This window comes from Siphateles boraxobius, unplaced genomic scaffold, assembly GCF_051911475.1.
Source record: "Siphateles boraxobius isolate OS27281-9 unplaced genomic scaffold, OSU_SipBor_1 19, whole genome shotgun sequence".
Lineage (NCBI taxonomy): Eukaryota > Metazoa > Chordata > Actinopteri > Cypriniformes > Leuciscidae > Siphateles > Siphateles boraxobius.
Window position 1 is genome coordinate 29,618,221 of NW_027508799.1, and position 22,651 is coordinate 29,640,871.

The following is a 22,651-nucleotide window of genomic DNA, read 5'->3' on the forward strand; positions in this document are numbered from 1 at the left end:
GATGACCGAGACAGAGAAAAGACAAAGAAAAACATTCAGTTTTATGACTAAAAGAGCCTATTCTGATCAATGAGCACCAGTGTAGAGGCTTAGTTAACAACTAACTTTTCTCAAATGAGCAGCAGTTTATTTTGACAAAATTCTACATCGCTGTTTTTAGGACAAATGTAATCAAATGTATTTTCTAAGAATGCCTCTCTTAAATAGTTTTTCAGAGAAAGTCCGATTCATTTCAGCAAAACGGTCCCTTTCGGCAGGCAATTTCAATTAACTGATTCAAAACATACAGTATATCATAAATTATAGTTGTATTTAAAAGTAAATGTATGAGTATAAGTAGATAATCCTCACATCTTTTGTCCCAAATAAATATTGCTTTGGTTTTATGACTAAATCAAATAGTCATTAATTATGTTTTAAAGTTTAACCTTCTTTAAAGGACAGCTTAACTATAGAACTGCTTAATGTGAGTAGTAGCTTGACAAGCTTCGGTTTCAAAGCAGCTTCCTCAACACTGTTGAGCACATCTTGTGGTGTTATCTGACTGCGTCCAGATGGAGCTCAGATTTGAGGTTCTTCTGTCTGTAAGCTCATTAGTCCAAATGGCAGCCGTGACTGCAGGCTACAGTCGAGACACGGGGGGTGTAATTACAGCTCACACATCTCTGAAACTCAATCCATTGCTCTCTACCACACTGACACACAACCCCACAGAACACAGGCCTTAAACTGAATGATCCAAGACACTTTGGATGCTTAATGAGTAAAATATCAGATATACTAATACAAAGTGTTTGTGCCACGGTGGCTTAGTCTAGTTCAGTCCAGCCCAGCCCAGCCTTAAGTCTAAACAACACAAAAACAGTCTGCGATAAGCAGCTGCGATCTGGACAAAGGTACAGTGGTAAAGTCTGATGTTCTGACACAACAGTCCTTATGGCTGTCACATGATACATTAGGAGCCATGATAAACTGATTACAATATGGGACAATGATGAAGCTTTTATTAAAGTGACAAACAAGTCTGAGAATTTGTCACATGACAAAAATGTCCTTCTGCAATATTTCAAAACAACTGATGTTCAGCTGTAGATGGAGAATGTGGATGGACTTTTGAATTTTGAAAATTAGTGATTAGATTGTTTTATGACCTATTCGTAAAAAACAGAGATCATTAACTCACCAGTGTCATTTTAAAGTGGTCACGCGAGTCTGCATTGTACTGCTCGACCTTCTTTCTGATCTCCTCATGAGTGAGATGAGTGCGCAGCTCTTTCTCTTTCTCCACATCCTGAAACACAGACAGTGAACATAAGCATTTAGCAAACGAAGGTCAGCACAGGTCAACCCGCAGCTTATTTTGACAGCAGAAGAGGTACAACTGCAGTCCTGCTGAATAATGGATCCATTCAAAGCAAAGGCTTCTTTGTCACGAGCCGCCGGTTCCTGATTCGGGAGCCCAAAACAGCCCACAAAGGCTACCCATCCTCTTAACTTGTGACAGCAATGATGACAAACACAGATTATTCCAATACTTCTCAGATGAAGCAAACTGATTAGGCCAATCCCACAAAAGACAGCAGCATGCTAAACAAATAATAGCATCTTTTTTTTTTATTTGTAATATACATTTTAAATGCATTTTGTTACTTAAGCCACCAAAATATGAACCCTTTAAGTATTTAAAATAAAGCACTTTTCTGGAACAATGCAGCACTTGAAAGTTACAACCAGCAGAATATTGTATGAAACGTGCAGTGCACTCTGGTCTTACATGGTCATATCAGCGAGAAGCTGATCCTTTTCAGGAGCGCTCAAAGCTCAAAACAAAAGCAAAGAGCCCCTTATAAGGAAACAGTCCTGGGCTGAAGTGACAACACATTGATGGACAAGGACCTTCTCAGCTAACAGAATCCAGAGGCTGAATACTGTGTGTGAACTGTTAAAGACAGTCGTAATTCCCCTCCTGCAAGGGCCAAGACTGCCTGGAGGGTTTGGAATAACAGGTGGTTTTGTGATGCGTGCATTGATAATGAATGTTAGTGTGCATGACTCACACTGTTTTCATACCAAGAAAACATCTACTTAAAGGCTAAACACGTTTTAAAATTTCTGAGTTTACTATAAAGCCCATAAAGCTCTTAGAATAAACATGTTTCAGTGCAAAATTACTACACTTTTCAAAACCGACTATTTAATTCTTGTATTATTCTTTCTTAAGTGCAGCCTGGATAACTGACAACATAATTAAATATCTGTAAATAACTATTAAAATATATGTTTGAATTCATATTAAATAAAAACCCAGAGAGGGTTTTTCCCATGCCGAATATTAGCATGCTAAAGTAGAGCACCTTTAAGCCTTGATCAACAAATTGATCTTTAAAGCAATGCCAATAAAAGTATTGTCTCTAGTGTTCTCACGATAAACAGACACCTTTTATGTGGCCAATGGGACTAATCTTTAATGACAGAGCTTAGTCTTTCCACTACTTTGGGCGTGCCAACCGTCACACCAAGAAGGTTGTTAGCTTAATCACGTGAACCTCCTGACAAGCACAAATAAGAATGGAAAACAATAGCTACTTTCCAGACTTTCTTATTAAAGGATTCTGTCATGTGTTAAGATCAGACCAATTAACCAGAAGAAACACTCTTATATGAAATCACAACTAAAAGCCGAGAGCCCATTAATTCCCCATTCACCACAACAAAAGCTGGTAAGAACTTTTTAAACGAGGGGGCGAGATGTTCGTGGCCCGATGAGCTGTTGAGTGCGTGCAAGAGATTGCAGCTCAAAACATCAGCTTGTGCCGCCTATGGGTTCAGTGATGTGGTCTCCGTCAGCTCTCTGAGCGTTGTTCATTAGCCAGGCTGAACCATGCATGTCGGTTATGTAAACTCTTAATGTGTCCACAAAGTAATAGTGAGACTTGACGCCAGCTTGATTTCAGTGCCCCAACATGGTCTTTCAACTATGTAGACCTAGGAATTGATGTTGATATGTCTAGCTAAGAGTGGTTTGTCAAGGTACTGCTGACGTACTGTTTGGGAAAACAGACACCATCAGCAATGTGAACAGAGGGCTGTGCAGAACTAAACCAGGAAGGACAGGGTTAACACGGATGCTTCTGCACAGCAGTGTGTGACAAAGGCAAAATAAACACTAGCCCGATGAGGTAATGCGACAGAAAAAGCAGCTTTACCTCCCTTGTTGTGAGGGATTGTGTCCTCGCTCTCATGTTGAGCAACGCATTCCGAGAGGACAGAGAACAAGAAGAACAGGTTAAAGCTATCCCTGAGGTCCGACCGGACCGTCTCTACTTGTCAGAAATAAAAAAGAACATTAGTCAAAACATTAAAGGGAGAAATTAAACTCTGTAGGCCCCATGGTGTCCTTAGCTGATAAGCAAGACCGGAGGGTGTGACATGTGGTAATGTTAGGGTTTTTGTTCCTTGTTTTCAATCATGTGTTAGCTGATTTCTGTCACACATGGTGGTCACGGCAATGAAACAGGACACATGAGGTGTGACCGAACTGGTTTTTCAGGGGCACTCCTAACTGACAAACTCTTGACTTCTGCAGATAAAGCCCTTGATATCATCTGTGCTACTGACAGACGAGTTAGATTAGCGTCTCCATCAGAAAAAAATGCTTTTTAGCTGAGTTTTTGCAGGGGATTTTTGGGCACGCCTATAATGACTGCAACTCATCACGCTTGCCAATGTACACTGATCTGCAAGCTCTAATAAAACATCCCCTTCTCATTCCCCCTACCCCACAGGAAGTCCCTGGTCACCACACCTTTCCTCCCCAACACATTTTTCAGCTAATGGAGTTTCTGAAGCGAGCAGCAGAACTGGTCAATACCCTTATACAAACCAAAGGCTCGACTCCAGTCACTGGCCGATTGTTCGACAACCGAAGGCATAAAAATGACCATTCTGTGTGGCTTCCTACTCAGCAGGACAGTAGGCAGATTAGACTGCATAATGTGATTCTAGAATAGTCAGAACCACAGGGAGGTTTACAGAGTACAGAAAACCACAGCCAACAAGAATAGAGGAATGGAAAACACCAAGAAACTTATTGCAAGCTTGGTGAACACTGACACCAAAGATGATCAACTGGTTACATTACTGACAACACAATTCATGTTGTGAAACAAAAATATAGTGTCGTATAATTCTGGAATTTGATGAAAATTCAGAAAATCTTCAGTTTAAGGGGTGTTGAGTTGCTTCCCTACAACACCGGTTGCCTCAAATCTTCAATAATGTAAAAATCAATGTAAAAAATAATGTCTTTTGGTTTTTCTCTTTCCATAAATCGAAATGCTTTCGCAACCAGCACAGTTAATGAGGTTATCTATCCATGCAGGTATATGACTCATAGGTGTCTTTCATTTTAATTACTAATAACATCGCCTCACATGGAAATGTACACATGCCTTTATACACCCATCAGACATTGACCTTTAACTCTCGATGCTCTCCTAAACTTCCTTCTACAAAATACAGTTTCATAACGCTTTATGTCTGCAATGAATGACAGCGGAACAAGAAAAAAATACCAATAATGTATTATGAAAGCTAGGCGTGCCTGAACAACACTACGTGTGTGAGGTAAGAACGTGGAAAAGTTCTTTCATCTCTTCTGTTGCTCTCCACAACAGACAGGCCAATTAAAACAGCCCCTCAAGGCCTCTTACGAGCTGCTTTTATTGGTAAGCTTGACTGATACCTCCCAGCAATTTCCATCCCAACGTCATAAAGCTCTGCTGGGATAGTAACTTGTGACTGACAGCTTGGTTTCGAGGTTCAGAGTTTTTACTGATCAAGTAGGGACATTCTAGACCTTCAAACACATTTGTAGGTACTTCACAATATTGCCAAGTTGTCTGTGACTTACTTAGGATTTATGGGTAAACTTAGCTTCAAAGATTACTGATAACATAGGATATGAGCTGAAACATAAAAACAGGGTGTGGTTTGTTTTGTTTTCAACTGAAAGCAACACTACACTGTTAAAAAAAAAGTATTTTGCTTTTCTCAGAGAGAAGACTTCTTAGGAAAGGAACTTTAGCCCTCTACAAACCAAAAAGACTCGTCATTCATGCACAACGCAGAATTGAATATGATCCTGGGCTGATCCACAACAGAGAGGAAGTAGAGCTGTCTGACTCACCACAGCGGCCCGATTGATCATAACAAAACCTGTCAGGCCAGATGGGGAATACAGTGTCTTCACTGAGCTCAGAAAAAAATTAAATACAACCTCACTGTATGACGTCCCAAGTAATTATTATGAAGAAATCTGCCCACTTACCACAGCTGTGGGCAACTGTGAGAAATTAAAGAAGGTGCTCATCTGTTGTTTTTAACTGATGAGATGACACACAAAGCTGAAATGTGAAATCTCAAACCAGAAAATGTCCAGCTAAGATGCCAAATCTGACATACTTGGTAATAAATATAGGCCAAAGGGGAAGATACATGACGTCAAACAGGCCTCCGTTCGCCTGAAAGACCTTCAGAATCATGTCCAGCTAATTTGCAGGTGGAGAACAAACAGAGTCTTTCAAATTTATCATTAACAGGATGTACTCTCTGAGCACAATTACAGTTACTTAACAAAAATTAACCCAGGATGGGAAGTTTTAACTAAAGAGTTTAGAAGATCTGCAACTAACTGCAAAAACAAAACAAAAATTAAGATTTTGCACTAATAATGCCATGAATCTATCACTAAAAATCATGATATAGCTGGGATGATAATGATAATAAAAAGGACCTTTGTTCATGGGGATATAGGATACATTCACCACAGCACAGTGCTCAGCGATGATGTCATTCCAGAGAAGTGATGGCTTAGGAATGATTTCAAAGAAAGACGTATAATGAAAGAGGCTGAGATCAAATGTGACGCATGCCAGGTGCAAGCCATGTGACCTACACACTCAAAGAACTTATCCAGTTTCAAAGTCACATTTACCAAACTGTGCCTTATCTCCTCACTCAAATGTGGGTATGTTTTTTCTAGCAGACGATTTCATTCAAACAACTATAGACTAACATTAAATGTTATATATACAAATTTAAGATTGGAGATGAAAGGACTAAAGGCCATTTTAGGTTTTAAATGATAGGGATAATGGAAGCTTCAACTAATATTTATCCCGAATAAGGTGCACGTACAAAACTGTCAACAGTTAGATAAAATGAAATCCAGGAAGCGATAAAACTCTAGGAAAACTCTGGAGTCTAAGCGCCATTTCCTGATGGATCCATATCTCCAACTGTAAAACACAGAGATATTTAACAGCACAGAGCTTTCTTTGAAATTAAAACATGACCTAGTCTATAATTACAACAGCAAATGGGCCAAACTTTAACTAAAAGACCCGTTCTAGTTCTAATACCACACAACATGTTGTGTTAATGCAAACACTATTACATGTAGATGTAATGTAACAGAGGAGACTTTAAGACTAGATTTATTGTTCTAATTCATTGGCAATGTTCGAACGTTGGGCCTTATTTATGAAACAGCAGAAAGCAGAAAACATTTCTTTTGCTAAAAGAAAATTGTCATTTTATTTGACGTAGCCTAATCCAAACTTCAACAGGTAATTCCCAAACCATGGCATGTGCTCCAAATGTCAGCTGGAGAGTTTATCTGCTGACTGGGCAGAGGTTTTGTGTGACATTCAGCCAATGGACTGTAACAGCAAGACCAAGAAACAACCGCCTTCATCTAGTCTTATCTTCCTCTTAACTGTAATTACAGCTCTTCTCAGAGAAACTGCAACCAGATGCTCTACATGTGTGGATCGGCATGAGTTTAACAGAGCCGTGACCACAAGCAATGAGAGGGAGAGATTGCGATGTGTACGTCCGTAAATGTCAACTTTTGACCTGTTTTCAAAGCATGAGGATAATCAAATGCCTCTCAGACATTCAAAAGCAATCAGATTGACAGGGGTCTTGAGGATTTAACAGCTGTTGTTAATCCATGCATTGGCTATTTATGTTGGAAAATAAGTTAGAGAAGGTGCTGTTAAATGTTTCTATCATCAAAGGCAGCTTGTAATAGGGCACTGGAGAAACACACACCTGGATGATAATCAAATACTGCTTCATGATGCACAATGCTACTTTGTGGGCTAATCAGATTAAATGGCAATGCTCTCTTTTGCCGGACATGGTGAAGAAAACAAACACAGTGGCCTACTGGAGCCTAGAAATCTGTTGCTTTCCTAAACAGTCAAAAATATTGCTCCAGACCTTGTTTTGAATTCTTAATAATTTGGTTTTGTGTAATGCAGGATCTGAAACCACTCAACCCTGTCCGTTCATGCAACAGTGAGCCATTACAGATGAACAAACAAAGTGAAATTGAGCTTTTCACTCTGCAGTATAAACAGCATGACCGTTTCACATCACCTTCTCTAAACAGTTTCCATTATGTGAAGGTCTGACACCACTATCTGTTTTTTAAAGCACATGACTAGGTCACATTTCACCCCCCGAAAAACCAAAAACATTTATATCTTGCATAAATAAAATTAAATCTATTTACAGAACTATTAAATTGTTTGTATTATGTTATTTATTAAACACAAACCACTGCAAAATACTATCAATTTAAGTTTAAGTTTTGTAATTGTCAAAAACTTTAATGATGATTCTTAGAGTATACAGTATTTTTACTTTTTTATTTAATTAGCATTAATGAAAGACAGAACAACAAATATTTTTTTTTCTTGAAGCAAGGTATCATCTCTGTCTTTCTCTTTATTTTGGGGTGAAATTACAAGTTTTTGACTGGTTTTGTGAGATTTACCCAACCAGGCTTTTACAATTTACAGTGTGGCCTAATAATCCATCTTTTAAATGCTAAAGATTTTGTCGGTCCGTTCATGAATTGCAGTGGAAAAGTTCTACTATCTACTATCTATTCGAGTTTGTTTGAGAAGATATGGGCATTATGATATAACTCTCAGTCCCTTGAATAGCAGCACCTCCAGCACACATACTCTTGCTCTATCTGGATTTACAGCAAGTAGACCTTTCTACACAGGATTCTTGGATCTGCTCTTGTGTAAACTCAGACTGAACTCAGCTTCAAGATTTAGTTTTATCTTTCTGAGTGTGGCTGACATGCAAGTCTACATCTAATGCTCAGTGAGTGCATGAACTCCTGCAGGTACCAGAAGCAATTCACATCATCAGTGTGATAAACGGTCCAACCCGTTAGACCGATCACCTGATCCCTCATGAGGAATTCATGTAATGACTCAAAATGCTTTGATCAGTATCTGACGGCTAAAACACAGCAAGCGGAAAGCTCAGGATAAACCTAGAAAACCTTGTGAAACAATGGATGAGAAACTTTCACAAGAGTTGAGAGCTAAGTTTCTTTGTGCTTTCAGTGCCTATGTTGGCAAAGCATGTGAATATCCAAGGCCAATCACGTCATGTCATGCACAAACCATTCGTCACCAAATGGAATGTTGCCAAAAAACAAAGCAAGTTACAGTAAACAAGCACCAAATGTAAAAATCTACAGGTAGCTGCAGTCTATAACCATGGGCTTCTGTATTCATCCACAGCAGATTTTGCGCTTTGTCTGTGTACGATCACTAATTTAATTTCCCCTCATTCAGGCCCTGAGTTATAAAAACAGCCTGTAGACTGTAGATAACGTCCGTCTTTCTTTAAAACCTTTTTCGACACAACTGTCCTAGAAAACCTCTGAAAAGCAGGAAAACTGTTTCAGCACTTCTGACTTCAACAACACAATTCACACTCTCTCTTCCAAGCCACTATAAATATAATTGGCTGCTTAATGGAAAGTGAATTCAGCCGTTGCCTAAATGTGATGTATAGACTGCACCTCTACTGCTTTCTGAAGTTGAAATGAAGTATATGAAATGATTCTACAAAATAAACATTACCGATTTTCACTCCAATAAATTGAGCCATTATTTCTCTGTTCGAACTGAGCGTTGTGGCCCACACAAACCCCCATCATCTTCCTGCTGTTTTGCAGGCCTGTCCTAGCAGCTGTTTCCCAGGGTCAGTGCGTTTGTGGCATGCAAGAGGTGAAAAAACAGATGAAGTACAGGGCATGTCAGCTCCGCTTGATAATGACACTTTACTTTTGCTGATGCAACAGTATCTTTTTGCATCTTGTGCATACTTTGAAGTGCCCTTGGAATTTTTGGTTAGTTTTGCTGATGATGAAATAGTTAGGGAGATGGGGGGTTGGGCGTCTTTGGCAGAATGAAGTAACAGGAAGTGGGCTATTGCAATGTGACAGGCTGTTTAAGGAACGGACTCATTCCTTTTTGAGCAATTCCTTCAACAGTTGCTACATTACACAATGGATAGTCATACACTGCATGTGGAGCGTGTGCAGTATAAAAGTCTGGAATTTGATACATCAAGACTTTATAACAGACTCAGAAGTCTGAGAGTAGTCTTTCTACTGGCTAGAGAGTCAGTTACCTTTTAAGGCAAAATAATAGTTAATATAAAGTGTAATGGACTGATTTGGAATGCTCTCACTGAGCTTGCTGTAACGCATCCTGGGATTGCCTATCTTTCGGAACAGCCTTTGCAATGGCAACAAGCCTATGATGTCTTAAAATGATGCCTATGCAGGCAGCACAATGGGTTTTGGGAAATAATCCTAGACACCCAATAAAACAACCTGCAACAGTTTCCTCCAGAAAATTTAAGTCACATGACAGCATTAACATCGTGAAAACTTGTCTCCGCTGACATTTTTCTCACAATCGGGTAATTGACAAGTGTGGGGGTGATACTATGAATCTTTTCTCTTTGAGCCCCTCTTGCAGTCACACATGACTGTGTAGAGGCCATATTCAAATCACATGGGGTCAGTCACACTGACTGCAGTTTTAACAGCAACTCAGTCTCAGACAGCCAAGTAAAACTTGAAATTATGAGCAGTTATAATTGATAAGGGGCAAGCTGAGGTCAGCCAATTGACAACCACACTGAGCATGAAAAAAAGATACTGAACAAAACAGCTTTCATGAGCTGAGAGTGACCTACTTTATCATAACTTCCGTGCCATGATGGCATGACGTAATGCTTTTAAGTAAAATCAGACGTCATACACAATCAAATTAAAACCCTTAATAATGATATGCATAATAAATCAAAACAAACTAGCGTTAAGTGTGCAGTACTGCTAAACCCATAATTAAGCCTATTAAAGATGACCATGTAGCAAAATTAATTTTAGAATCCTCTTCAATGCCCATTCAGTGTTTTAAAAATGCTTTCTCAATACAATCTTACACAAAAGAAGCTTTATCTTAGTCATTAAAATCATGAACATATCTGCAGGTGTAGCTACCTCATAGGCCTACTGTAACATTTACGTATGCAACAAGTTAAATAACAGTAAGATAATATAGTATGTCATGCTTATGGTTAAACTAAAAAATTTTTAATGATCAAGACTCAGGTTCAAACACTATAAATCAATGAGCTGTTGTGAATTTTTTTTAAATTATTATTAAATTCAAAGCAACAGCTAATCCCAAAAACACAATATGGCACGTAAGCTTCCAAAACACAGAAACAAGCAAGTAAGTAAATAAATAAACAAACAAACTGATATCAATAAATGTAAATATGATCACCTTGAGGTTCGTGGGTTTACCCGAAGGCTTTTTGAACAGGGAGGTTCTGGCAGTGAAAAAATATTCCTCTGAATCCTCTTCCAAACTACTGTATCCACTACTCATTGTGCTCGTCCACGACATTTGAAGAGAAACTCGGACACATCCAAAAATAGGCTTTATATTCGCGCATATAACTGTACTGTATGATAAAGTCAAACGGAGGAGTGAGTCAACGCTGAGAAACGCGAACCGCGCGAGTCACTGTCGCTCCCTAACGATCGGCTGTATTTCTCTCTTAAATTCGAAACAGTCGCCAAATTCCAAAAAAAACTTTTACGTTTCGGTTTAAATTATGTAATACACATATCTAATAAACGTATTAAGAGTGGACAAGACTTAAAATGTTTTAAATAATCAAGGAAACCGCATCCAGTCGAGTCCTTCCCAAACACGTTCAAACTAAACTGAGTTCAATAAACCGAAGCGACTCGCTGTAGAGAACACACCCACATACACACACACACTGAGGAGCATTTCCTCATTCACTGGCTTCTGTTGCGTCCCCTACCTGCGCACCTGGTTAATGTTTTTACTTTTCATAAACGGCGGAAAGGGTAAGTTAATAATATATAACAAACATGCTCAATAAAAACAAAGATTAATTTATAAGTAGTAGCCTACTAATAATCAGGAGAAACAATTCTTCTTCTTAGTAATAGAGTCAAAGTCCCTTTAAGATGGTAGGCTATAAATAGGCTAGGTACTATAGTCTTTGTTTGAAATAGTTCATTATTTTGTGTGCACGCTGTTGTCAAGCAATGTAGGACTACAGAAGCGCAGCTTCAAATTTTATAACAGATTCGACTGCTTCTCATCCAGTCACAATTAATAGTATGACCGCTTTTTCTCTCTCCAAATCTCAAAAATACAAATCATGGAAATCTATTTTTAAAATGTAAGTTCACTTACCTCTATAAGAATGCATCATACAGATGCAAGTTTTCTTATTTTCCTTCTTTGAAACGTAGCATGGACAACTTCTGAAGTTGGTGCAGGCCTACCATGTGAGCTAAAAATATAGGTTTGGGGCATTTCATACAAAGCAGTACGCCCATATGAAAGGGAGTAGCTGTGGACCAATGCAAACATAAGACTAACTGTATAAAAGTGGAAGACAGTTTGATGACAGACTTCTGTGAGAGGTGTGTGTGTGCCTGTGTGCGTGCATGTACATAATGCATCGCAAAGGAATGTTAATACTTTGACCAATGGTTTGCCACAACCATGAGAACAACACCTTAAACATTGTGAAGGCTAATTAACATGTTTGGACAGGGACCTGTGTGTCCATGGTAACAGAGGAAATTGGTTGCCACCACTTTTACAAATTCTCACATTTCAAGTCATGTGATCAAGACTACAGAAAGAAGTCGACTTAGCTGTTAATTCGGTCGTGGAGACCAAACTTCCATGTGGAAGCTGGTACTCAGTAAAAAAAAAAAAAAAAAAAAAAAAACATTCATCCATTGACAAATTACAAGCCTCATTTTTACAACTTTGTGTCAGACTTAAGGTCTGGTTTTGGATCTACTCCACAAGCAAACCCATTATTTTGGGGGTTAGCTGCTCTTTGTAATTTATCCCAAGATCCTGGGTCCGACTTTTCTATAGATCACAAATATCTGAAGAATTAGAAAGTTGTCCTAAAATTACACATGTAAGTTGTAAAACAAGTGACTTCAGGGAAAGTCTTTTCTAAAAAGCTAAATAGTGCTTAAAAATTATTCCAAGCTAATTTTCCACTCAACCCATGACAGCCCCGCATCTTTGGCATGCATTATCAGTCAGGGCGAAATTCATTACTGTAACCACCGCCAAACAGTTTTTATTTCAAGAGCGCCAATCCAAAAGAGCACAGACATTTACTTTTACTGTGTTAACAGCTGCTTTGAGGTTATAGATTATGTTTCAAAACAATTTTTCACTTTATACATGTATATTTTGTATTTGACAGTGCGTCACATATGATAACAGCCCACCCAGTCAAGGAAAAAAACATCATTCATTTCAAAGAGTGAAATCCAAGCAACATCTGCAGTAAATCAGGAACAGGGCAAACCACACCCCACAAACTGCAGCTTTCAAGAAGTTTGGGAAAGGACCGTGCTTAATTTAAACCCAAGAACATGGAGAAGAACTAAAAATACCCTGTCAGGCAAGGAACGGCCAAATCATGCAACCCAAAGGCATCAGTGGTAGGTCAGTACTATGTCAAATCAGCACAATCTCATGGCCATTCGTAACTATTTTACGTTTTGGTGAATTGGTGGTTAATTTGTATGCATTTGTACGATCCCATTTGTATGTTTTCATACAATCTGCTAGCAACAGTTGGGTTTGGGGTGAAGCTTTGTGCTTTTTATTCTAAGAACAGTATTTCATTCAAATCTCATTGTATGAATTTATTCGAAATCTCAAAGTTTTCTCATGAGATCACGTTGAATTAACTGGTTTTCACAGAAAAACAATTCTTATTTTAGAGAAGATATATTTTTATAATGTGTTAATTGCTAAAGCAAAAAAAACTTTTTGAAATGCAAGTGGAAGTACCCTCCATAAATCAGTGTTGTCAAGAAGCGTGTGAAAATGTTTCGATCTGCTAGGAGACTCATTCCATGTCCACTACAGAACAATAGGGTCTGGCAAGAGGGACACAGAGGTGACCTGTGACTGCAACCTGTAGTTTTTCTGGCTGTGGGCCGTAGCCTTCATTGTACATTACCCACATTCCTTGGCTAAAGGGGAGTGGCTCATGTTCTCAGCACAGAGGCACTGTTTATGTGCCGGAATTTGCGTGAAGGCATGTGGAATGTCTCGCAAATCAACTTCAGTTTCATTTACATACACACTGAGTTTACTGTGGATGTGCGGATGACCTCAGGAAGTACACACCTTACTACGCTCAATGTCTGATCTGGCAGGGTGTGGTTTGAGAGGTCAGGGCGTAAAGCCGTTTCAGTCCTTTAATTGTCCCAAATTATAAGCCTAAACCTGTCATGACAAATTGCTACATGTACAGTGTTTGCTCTTTAATTATACTTCAAGAGACCATTGAATAAAGGTAATATTAGAGAATTTCTTTGTTGACAAAGAAAAAAATGACTAATTATGAAAATTAATTTTAGACAATTAGTAGCAAACCTTACACACAAAATCACTAGTGACTTAAATCTATTTTTATTTCAGCAAACCAGTACTGTAAAGCAAACCCCAGCATCCAAAGGCACAGCATGATAACAAAGACACTATTGATATTTTTATTTTGGGATGCTCCAGAGTTAAGATAAGAATAGTGATCTTAAAAAGACAAGAATCAGAGGGAAGCTGAAATAGACAGTGACCTCAGCTTCTCAGTCTAAACGCTAAGCCAGATCCAAGCCGAGATCAGGGTTTTCTACACAAACAGTGTTCACTATCCCTAGATGAAATCATAGTCTTTTTCCTAGCCAAACCTCACAAATCCAGACAGTCAATGAAGACTAAATAAAAGGTAATTTGGTACCAGAATGCACACAAAGGACACCCACTGTTAAGTCTAACCCCAGGACAGATTCCGTCTTGTCTTGTGGTGGGTTTCAGAAGGTCTCTTGAAGTCTTTAAAGACTCTTTGTATGTCAGTCTGGTTTCTACAGTACAGTACAGTACAGTACAGGCACAAAGTTCTATGTTATCTTACAATCTTATAAATTCTGCTATACCCGAGGAAAGCATCTACTTTGGTATAATAGTTTTATCTAAACATAAACATTGAGCTGAGATGTACCTGACCTCTATAAACAACAGCTTGATTCAAACTCTAGATTAAAACCACAATGGGTCCATGATTGAATGAAAAGCGAGGGGAAGGATGAAGATAAGGCCTGATGGAAATTTGTTCATTCCCTCACTCTGGGTACAGTATGCATGATCCTATAAATTATATTAAATATAGTTTGTTTATTTGACCATTTTAGAGTCAGAAAAGTCCAAACATAGTTTTACAGAACAGGTTTGTTATCAATCCCAAAGGTTTGTGGATACATTGTGCAAACCGACCCGGCTGGGAACCCGGCTGGGAGCAATTAGCAAACACTCATTCACATGCAGAGAAGGTGGGTGCACTTTTCCATGGAAAGATACTTTATTACTGTTTAATATAGTAGTAGCCACAGCAACCACTCTCTAGTGTTTTGTCAAAGGGTCTTCAGTTTTAGGGGCTCCATAGTTTCATTTACAAACATATAGGCTTGCTTTTGGCTAGCTTGATTAAAAAAACTCTCTAGGACCTGAGAACTCATATATCCATGCATTGATGCACTGTGATTAGATTACGTAGACACTTTTACAGTGTTTAGAAACCAGCAAAATACAATAGTAAGTTCCAGGAGGTTTTTTGGGTCAGTGACTGTGTGAGCATTATGTTGAGGTGCTTACTGGATAGTCACACTGACCTAGTTGACAGAAGGAAGATCTAAAGAAAGAGGTGGTATTAGCTCTTAAAATAGACAGCGTCTAATCCCAGACCTGAGGGAAGACCTACCTGCTGATTCTGCTCTGAGGATAAGAGGGTTTGTCTTCTTTACAGTTTAGTGAACTAAAAGTCAAATAAGGTCACAGATTTTGGTCCGCCAATAAGGTCAAGGGGCCTGACCTAGGAGGATATTTAAAGATTCCTTTAGGAACATCATCATGTGACTGTTAAAAGCCAAAGTAAATTCTTGTAGCATTACAATTCAGCAAAGAATGACATATTTCCCCAAGCTGCATTACTGGATCAACAATCGTCAAATTGTCATTTCAAAATCTTTCTATTCAAATGTCAGTCTAACCCTACACAATGAATGCAATGCTTGAGGTTGATAAATAAATCAGATGTCAGTAAATGCTAAAATACAGGCCTTACTACATTTCAGCACTCAGAGATCAGCTGGACTTTGGGTCCAACCCATTGAGGGTAGATTTAGCATGTTCAGCACTGACGCTTCATGTGTTCCAATAGAATATAATAGCATGTGTTCAAATACAATATAATAGCATGTATTCCAATAGAATGGCATGAATAACCTAGTCAAACATCATGTTATCTGTGACATCTGACATCAGTTGCAGACAGAAATAATATGCAGACATAAACTCTAGACCCAATGTGACGCAGAGCCAAATCAAATCAGTCTAAGTGAATCAGTCAATTGATTTACAATCTTTTCACATGACTGTCCAGACCTGATGCTGTACTGCAGATGTGAACTTGGACTAAAATATCTGTCCTTCTCTACTGACAGTAACTGGCTTACATGAACAAAATTCAATTCTAAACATACAGTAAACTTGACCAATAGAGACCAGATTGTGTGACATTTATCCCCATTTCTTGGAGTCACATGGGTGTGTGGTTAGTGCGGTGGAGTTAAAGCTTTGCCTCTTGCATTTTGGACCAGCTTCGCCACCCAAAGAGTTCCCAGCATTCAGCTCACGCCTGCCAAAAAACTCCTGCCTCAGAAAAAAAATGAACGACACATTACCCTGCTGAATACTTGTGCTTAACTTTAACTTTAATCTTGTTTTTTTTGGAGCACTCATCTACAAAACAAGTTTTGCAAATCATTGCGTTATAATAAAAAATGATATAGATTTAATGTTCTTGATGGTCTCTCCCGCTGGCTTACAGTGATCTTTGGTATGTGTAAATGGGTGGGCACAATTAGAGCTTATTAGTTATTGTGGTCAATGCATCTGTGTTTTTGTGTTTGTATCTGTTCTTGAGTCTAATTTGATGCGTGCAAGATGTGTTCGTGTGTATGTACTCGGTTATGCTGCAGACATCCTGTGACTGTTTCCCGACAGGAAACTCTCTCTTTCCTACATCTTTCTGTTTGTTCCTTTTCGTTTGGATCATATTTACACCTCTCTTTCTTTCTCAGGCTCCGCACACAATATTGCTGATCCAACAGTACAGGCACCAAGGTAAACCTTACTTACACCAGCAGCTTTACAGTAATCCAAAAGTCTCAGATATGAATCACCCTTACACTCTGAACAGACAGGATTTATAAAGCTCTATTTCTAAAATAGACTGTTTTTACATTAAAATTGGATTAGATGAGCCAAGAATGTAAAATAACAAACTATATTACTTGGTTTAGATATTTACCTGTTAACCAGATATTAGGAATTAATTTACCTGTAAATATATTGTAAATATTTGTTTTGGGTAATTCATATAAATATTGGTGAAAAACGTAAACATTAAAAAAATGAAATAAAATAAATTAAAGCTAAATACAAATATTAAAAACTGAATACAATGACTAAATCACATAACAATATTACTAAAAGTTTTAACTAAAATTAAAAAGTATTAAAATAATTATTTAAGTATAAGTATTAGAATATATATATATATATATATATATATATATATATATATATATATATATATATATATATATATATAATTGAAGAGTTCAAATGCAAAAGCCTCTAAGTACCATTTGAAATTTTCTTCTAGAATGATAATTTTTATCAGTCTTGTATATTTAAGTTCAGTAATTTCACATAAATGGCAATGAAGATTACCTATTTATTGTCATTTAAGTGAAATTACTGAACTTAAATATACAAGCCTGATAAAAATTATCATTCTAGAAGAAAATTAAAGAAAATGGCACTTAGAGGCTTTTGCATCTGAACTCTTCATATATATAATGCATACTCTAAAAATATCATCTTCAGGAATTACATTTGCTCAACAAACTTGATGTTATGTTTTGATGTAATTTTTCTCTTTTATTTTATCAGTGTTCTGTTTTTGCATTATTGAGTTGGAGTTACATAGAGACACCCTGTCCCCCCTACATCCCTCTCTCAACCATCAACGCTTTGTGTGACCTTGTCTGGCCCTGTGTAACGTGGCTGACTCAACCGACTGTCTTCAGGGGGAGGGGGCTTCTGGTCTGGACTGTTGGGTCTATATGAAGAGTCAAACACACGCACACTAAAATGAATGTTAGACTCGTCCATGTTTAGACTGACACAGACAGCTGGTTCCTCACTGTCCTATGAGAATGTACACACCCATGTTTAATCCCAAATTACCAACGAACAAACTTCAGACCTCACACACATGATACGGCACCTTCTAGCGTACATACTAAACATCCATAATACAAATAAACTAACCTCATAATGAGATGAATGGCACCTTTGTGCATTCACGTACATTTAATATGTGGTATATGTCACACACAATAAAAACAGACATAACAGCCAGTTGGGTTGGGTAAGTCACTCTAAAAAAGTAATTAATTACTAGCTACGTGTAATTAGATTACTGTACTGATTACTCTCTCTAAAAAGTATTTAATTATTTATTACTAATTACTTTCCAAATCCCATAACAACCTCAGCCAGTTGAATAATACAAGGAATGAAACTATATATATATACACAAATAATATATACAAATAAATACAAAATAAATATAATAATATATACAAATAAATACTATAAAATTGCATGAATTATGCTTAAACTTAACAAACAATTTAAAGGGAGAAGGTTACATAATAAACAAACTATTTAACATCAGACAATAGATTTTGATGTTAAACCCAGTATTGTTTTATATAGAATTGTTCTAGTTTAAAGCCTACCAGTGGTTCAAAACCCCAGTCCTCGGGACCCACTGCTCTGCAAATTGTATATGTCTCCCTTATTTAACACACCTGATTCAGATCATCAGCTCGTTAGGATAGACTCCATGATCTGAACTAAGTGTGTCAGATAAGAGAGACATACAAAATGTGCAGAGCAGCGGGTCCTGAGGACTGGAGTTGAGCACCACTGGTTTATACCAGTCCAATCTCATGGCATTTCATACGTATTTTACAAGGTGGCTAATTCGTACAAATTTGTACGAGTGAGGTCATACGGTTTAGCCACCTCATAAAATGCATACGAATTGCCGTGAGATAGGATTTGGTCTATACACAGTATTTAGCTAATCTAAATAATTAAATTACAGAAAAATTAAGAGTAATCCCTTACTTTACTTTTTCAAGGGAAAAGTAATTAAATTACAGTGGCTAATTACTTAGTAATTACTTACACCCAACACTGATAACACCACATTTGTGGCCATTACTATCACATAATAAAAAAAGTAATAATGCATCCATTCAGCATTTTTTTTATCCAATATCCCAAAATGTGCATTAAAGGAATTAAGAAAATGAAGTTTAGTTTTAGGACTATTAGGGTTATTTTCATGATAATTAAGCACATTTTCCCCTCAAATTCTCATACTGTAATGCCAAAAAATCTCTTTCTCAATGTAAATCATGTCTGCACTTCATAACAGCAAATACCTCCATGCATTCCTTCAGGAATACTTTACAAATGTACTTTAAATAATACTTAAATCATATATACATTTTTCAGCCTAAGGCTACTACTAATTTGGGGAATAAATGTTGCCAATTGTCATGAAAATAATATCACAATCCAAAAAATGCTAAATATCCAAATGCTAAATATTTCTGATTTTGGAGTGCAAATATTTAATCGGAATCACTTTTCTATTCCAAACAGTCACAATACAGTTCGGACCTGTAGCCACAGTAACACAGCAGTTTACATATTCCAATATCTCTTCCTACGCCGCACTAAACTGACAGAACTGGATTAGTGTGAATAGCACACATACCACACTAACTTGTGTGTTGACCCCGCCAGGTTCACACACACTGCTCGTCTTTCATTCATACTGCACAGTTTACAGAGCGTTGGGAGTGATAGTTTTAAACTAGCACAGGCACATGAGAACAAAACTGGACACTATGGGGACCAGAGGAATTCTGCCCAAGAGTAATATCCTGCTATTGTTAGTTCCATACCAAGAGCAATGGGAATGAGTGTGTGTGTGTGTGTGTGTGTGTGTGTGTGTGTGTGTGTGTGTGTGTGTGTGTGTGTGTGTGTGTGTGTGTGTGTGTGTGTGTGTGTGTGTGTGTGTGTGTGTGTGTGTGTGTGTGTGTGTGACCACATAACGCTAAATAACAGTGTATCATAATTTAGCTAAGTCACATCATTCCATTTAACAGGTCTAAGTGAAGATTAAAGAAACGCAATAATTAGTATGACCAAACTATGATCAATACACCCATAGTAGAAAAAATTTCAACACATGATCTCAGCTAATGTCCGTACTAAGATTTCCCCATTAATCTGTTATCTGCCAATGAAGATTCAAATAAATAACATACACAAAACCAAGGTGACCAAGAATGAATATAACATTGCTCAGTCTACATTTACAGCAATACTGAGAGACTAGTTTAGGTCATGTATCTGGAATTTTTCTCCCCCCTGTGGTCACACCTAACCATCATTGGCAGATGTCTGTGATTCTTAACATTTTCTAAGAGTTTCAATTCTGTATTTCAGTTTAGATTGAGCTGAATGTGCATGCAAACGTGAAAGCACGCACAAATAATCTCTGCACTCACGCTGTGTGAGGACTGGTTGTTGTTGTTCAGATGGTCCTGAGCTAGAGCGCTGAGTGGGCAACCCTTGGTGGATCCGTTCTGATGGCAGTCTAGCGCCACCTGGTCACGGCACTGAGCATGACATGTGTATTTGCACCCTGGAGGAGTGGAAACAAGAACAGACAGCAGTTACTCCCTCAGTATGCTTCAAGTAATACCCTTTTAAAACTTTTATACCTAAAACTGAACTGAACTCGAACTCACTGCAACAATGTAATAGCATTGCAGTACATTTGTAAAAAGTTAAAAAGTAAATATTTGCATGTTACTAGAGCATTTCTGATGTGTTTTGAGTGGTTTTACCACTGAAGGTGTAGTTTTGCAAGGTGTTATGGGTAACAAAAGCACACTGCCTAGAGTCCATCCTTTCACACCTCTCATCAACAAACTGCATAATTTTTTTAGTAGGAGATTTAGTGAAATACGATGGTTTTTCTGGTGGGCTAAATTTAAATATTGGTTTGCAAAAATGATGCCGCACATGCAAATTTTTAATGTAGAAAAGTATAATCACGTGTTTAAGGAAGATGTAAGAAATCACCAACACATTAAGACAATTTAAAAGAATTCAACAATCCATTGTTAAAATAAAGTAAATCTTTATAGTAATGTGTTTATGTATACATAATATGAATTGCCTGTGAAAACTTGTGGACTTTAATTTATGCATACTTCCACATGCATAAGAATAAATATTTTCTGATGCTGAAATGAAACAAAAACCATCTCAGAAATGCATTGGATGTATAATTAATAAAAATGAATAGACAATAAGAAGAGCATCTTCTGCTTTCCAATCCTCACAAGAGCCACTGTTCACAGAAAACATGACGCATAACCACATACACTTGCTTATTCATGCACACGTTTATTTCACAAGGCATATTTCAATGGCAAAAAAATAAAAATACCTTTGGTGCTTTTATTTCAGTTCCCGTTGCTGTTATGACCTACCTGAAGATTGAGATTTGACTTGCTGAGTAATTTTGCCGTAAAGTTTGCAGAATGCTGCTCCCATCCCACTCAAGCATACGAGTGATGATGCTTTCTGTCTTGAGAGCTTTACTCACAGCATGCCATCAGAAACACTAATGCTCATCCTGTGCAGTCCACTCTCAGAACACAAGGACAAACTTATTTGTCTATCCCCCATGCAATCTCCAAGGTAACTCAGTTGTCCCTCTTCCTCTCTCTCTCTCTCTCTCTCTCTCTCTCTCTCTCTCTCACTCGCTCTCTCTCTCTGCTGATTCGATTGATTTGACTGTCAAATGATGAACATTTTGGCCAGAAAATGATGGACACTTACAGGAAAGGTGAGTAGGGAAGCACTTTGTGTTTAAATGAATTTTTAACACTGATGTAAACGCCCCAAATTCATCACCCTTAATATTCAGAATTATTTAACAATTAAACCGATCATTAATTTTACTGTTCTCATTACTGACAGCCATTTAATTCCTGCACATTCTATCTGTTATTATCAACTGCTCCTCCGGGTTTTATACCCACATTTAATTTCAGCCCCTCAAACTGACTGACAAGTATAGGAAAATCACAAATAAGATCTTGTTAATATATTAAAAATGTATGCTAGACAGCAACAAGATTAAATGGAGAGAAAATGTCTCACAAGAGTTTCAGAGGGGATCTCAGAAATCTCAAACTATGCTCAGATTACCCAAAGTTTGTAATCAGAAGCCAGAATCTCAAACATTTCTCAATGAATTCTTCAAAGATGATAGTATGTGAGCTATGCTGTCCACATTCATATCATAACTCTAATGTACGTCAAACGCTCATCGCTTATCTCATATGTCTTTTTATTCCTCCTTAAAAATTTTAGACATATAGGACAAAGTTAATGTTTAAATGTAACATCACTGAGATGTTCATCTCATCATCTCTGATTGAACGCTGCTTTTTTTTAAAGATCAGCAGAGAGCAGAATGACACAGGATGAGCAATGATATAGTGTGATTAAAGTGGATCTTTAATCCTGGGGCATGATGGGTAATGGTTGCTTAAAGTGCCATTCTTTGCACAGAGCTGCGGTCCTGTCAGTGTAGGAACTGAGCTAATGTATATGCATACACACACACAAAATCTGTTCTGGTCTCTGGGGCGGGTGGGAAGTGCAGACCTGCCTCTTCCTTAATTGCACTTCCCATAACGAGGGACGGCGCTATCGATCAGGACCTGCCAGAGGAGCAAAACACACACAAACACACACACACACAGAATACTGTCGTCTATCCAGACTGTGGCGTGACAGTGCAATATTTGGGACTCTGTTTCTAAAACTTTGCATGTTGACAGAGAACAAGTCATTCAAGTTCTTAAATGTTTCCTACACAAACACATTACCGACAGCAGACAGCTCATAAAACACAGACACACTCAGACAAA

At 37.8% G+C, this 22,651-nt stretch overlaps 1 protein-coding gene across 2 annotated transcripts in view; it reads right to left on the bottom strand.

The window, feature by feature from the left end:
• Positions 1–22,651, bottom strand: part of rassf3 (Ras association domain family member 3) — a 37,757-nt gene that overhangs the window by 7,126 nt on the left and 7,980 nt on the right. Inside the window, exons 2-3 of one of the 2 annotated variants that reach the window (XM_077234849.1) lie at positions 20,207–20,343; positions 1,184–1,291 (exon numbers count right to left, since the gene is read on the bottom strand). In XM_077234849.1, coding sequence (XP_077090964.1) covers positions 1,184–1,291; positions 20,207–20,343 — 245 coding nt within the window. Of the gene's footprint in view, positions 1–1,183; positions 1,292–10,682; positions 11,209–20,206; positions 20,344–22,651 lie in introns of those variants that run through there. The other variant, XM_077234850.1, reaches the window with a different exon arrangement.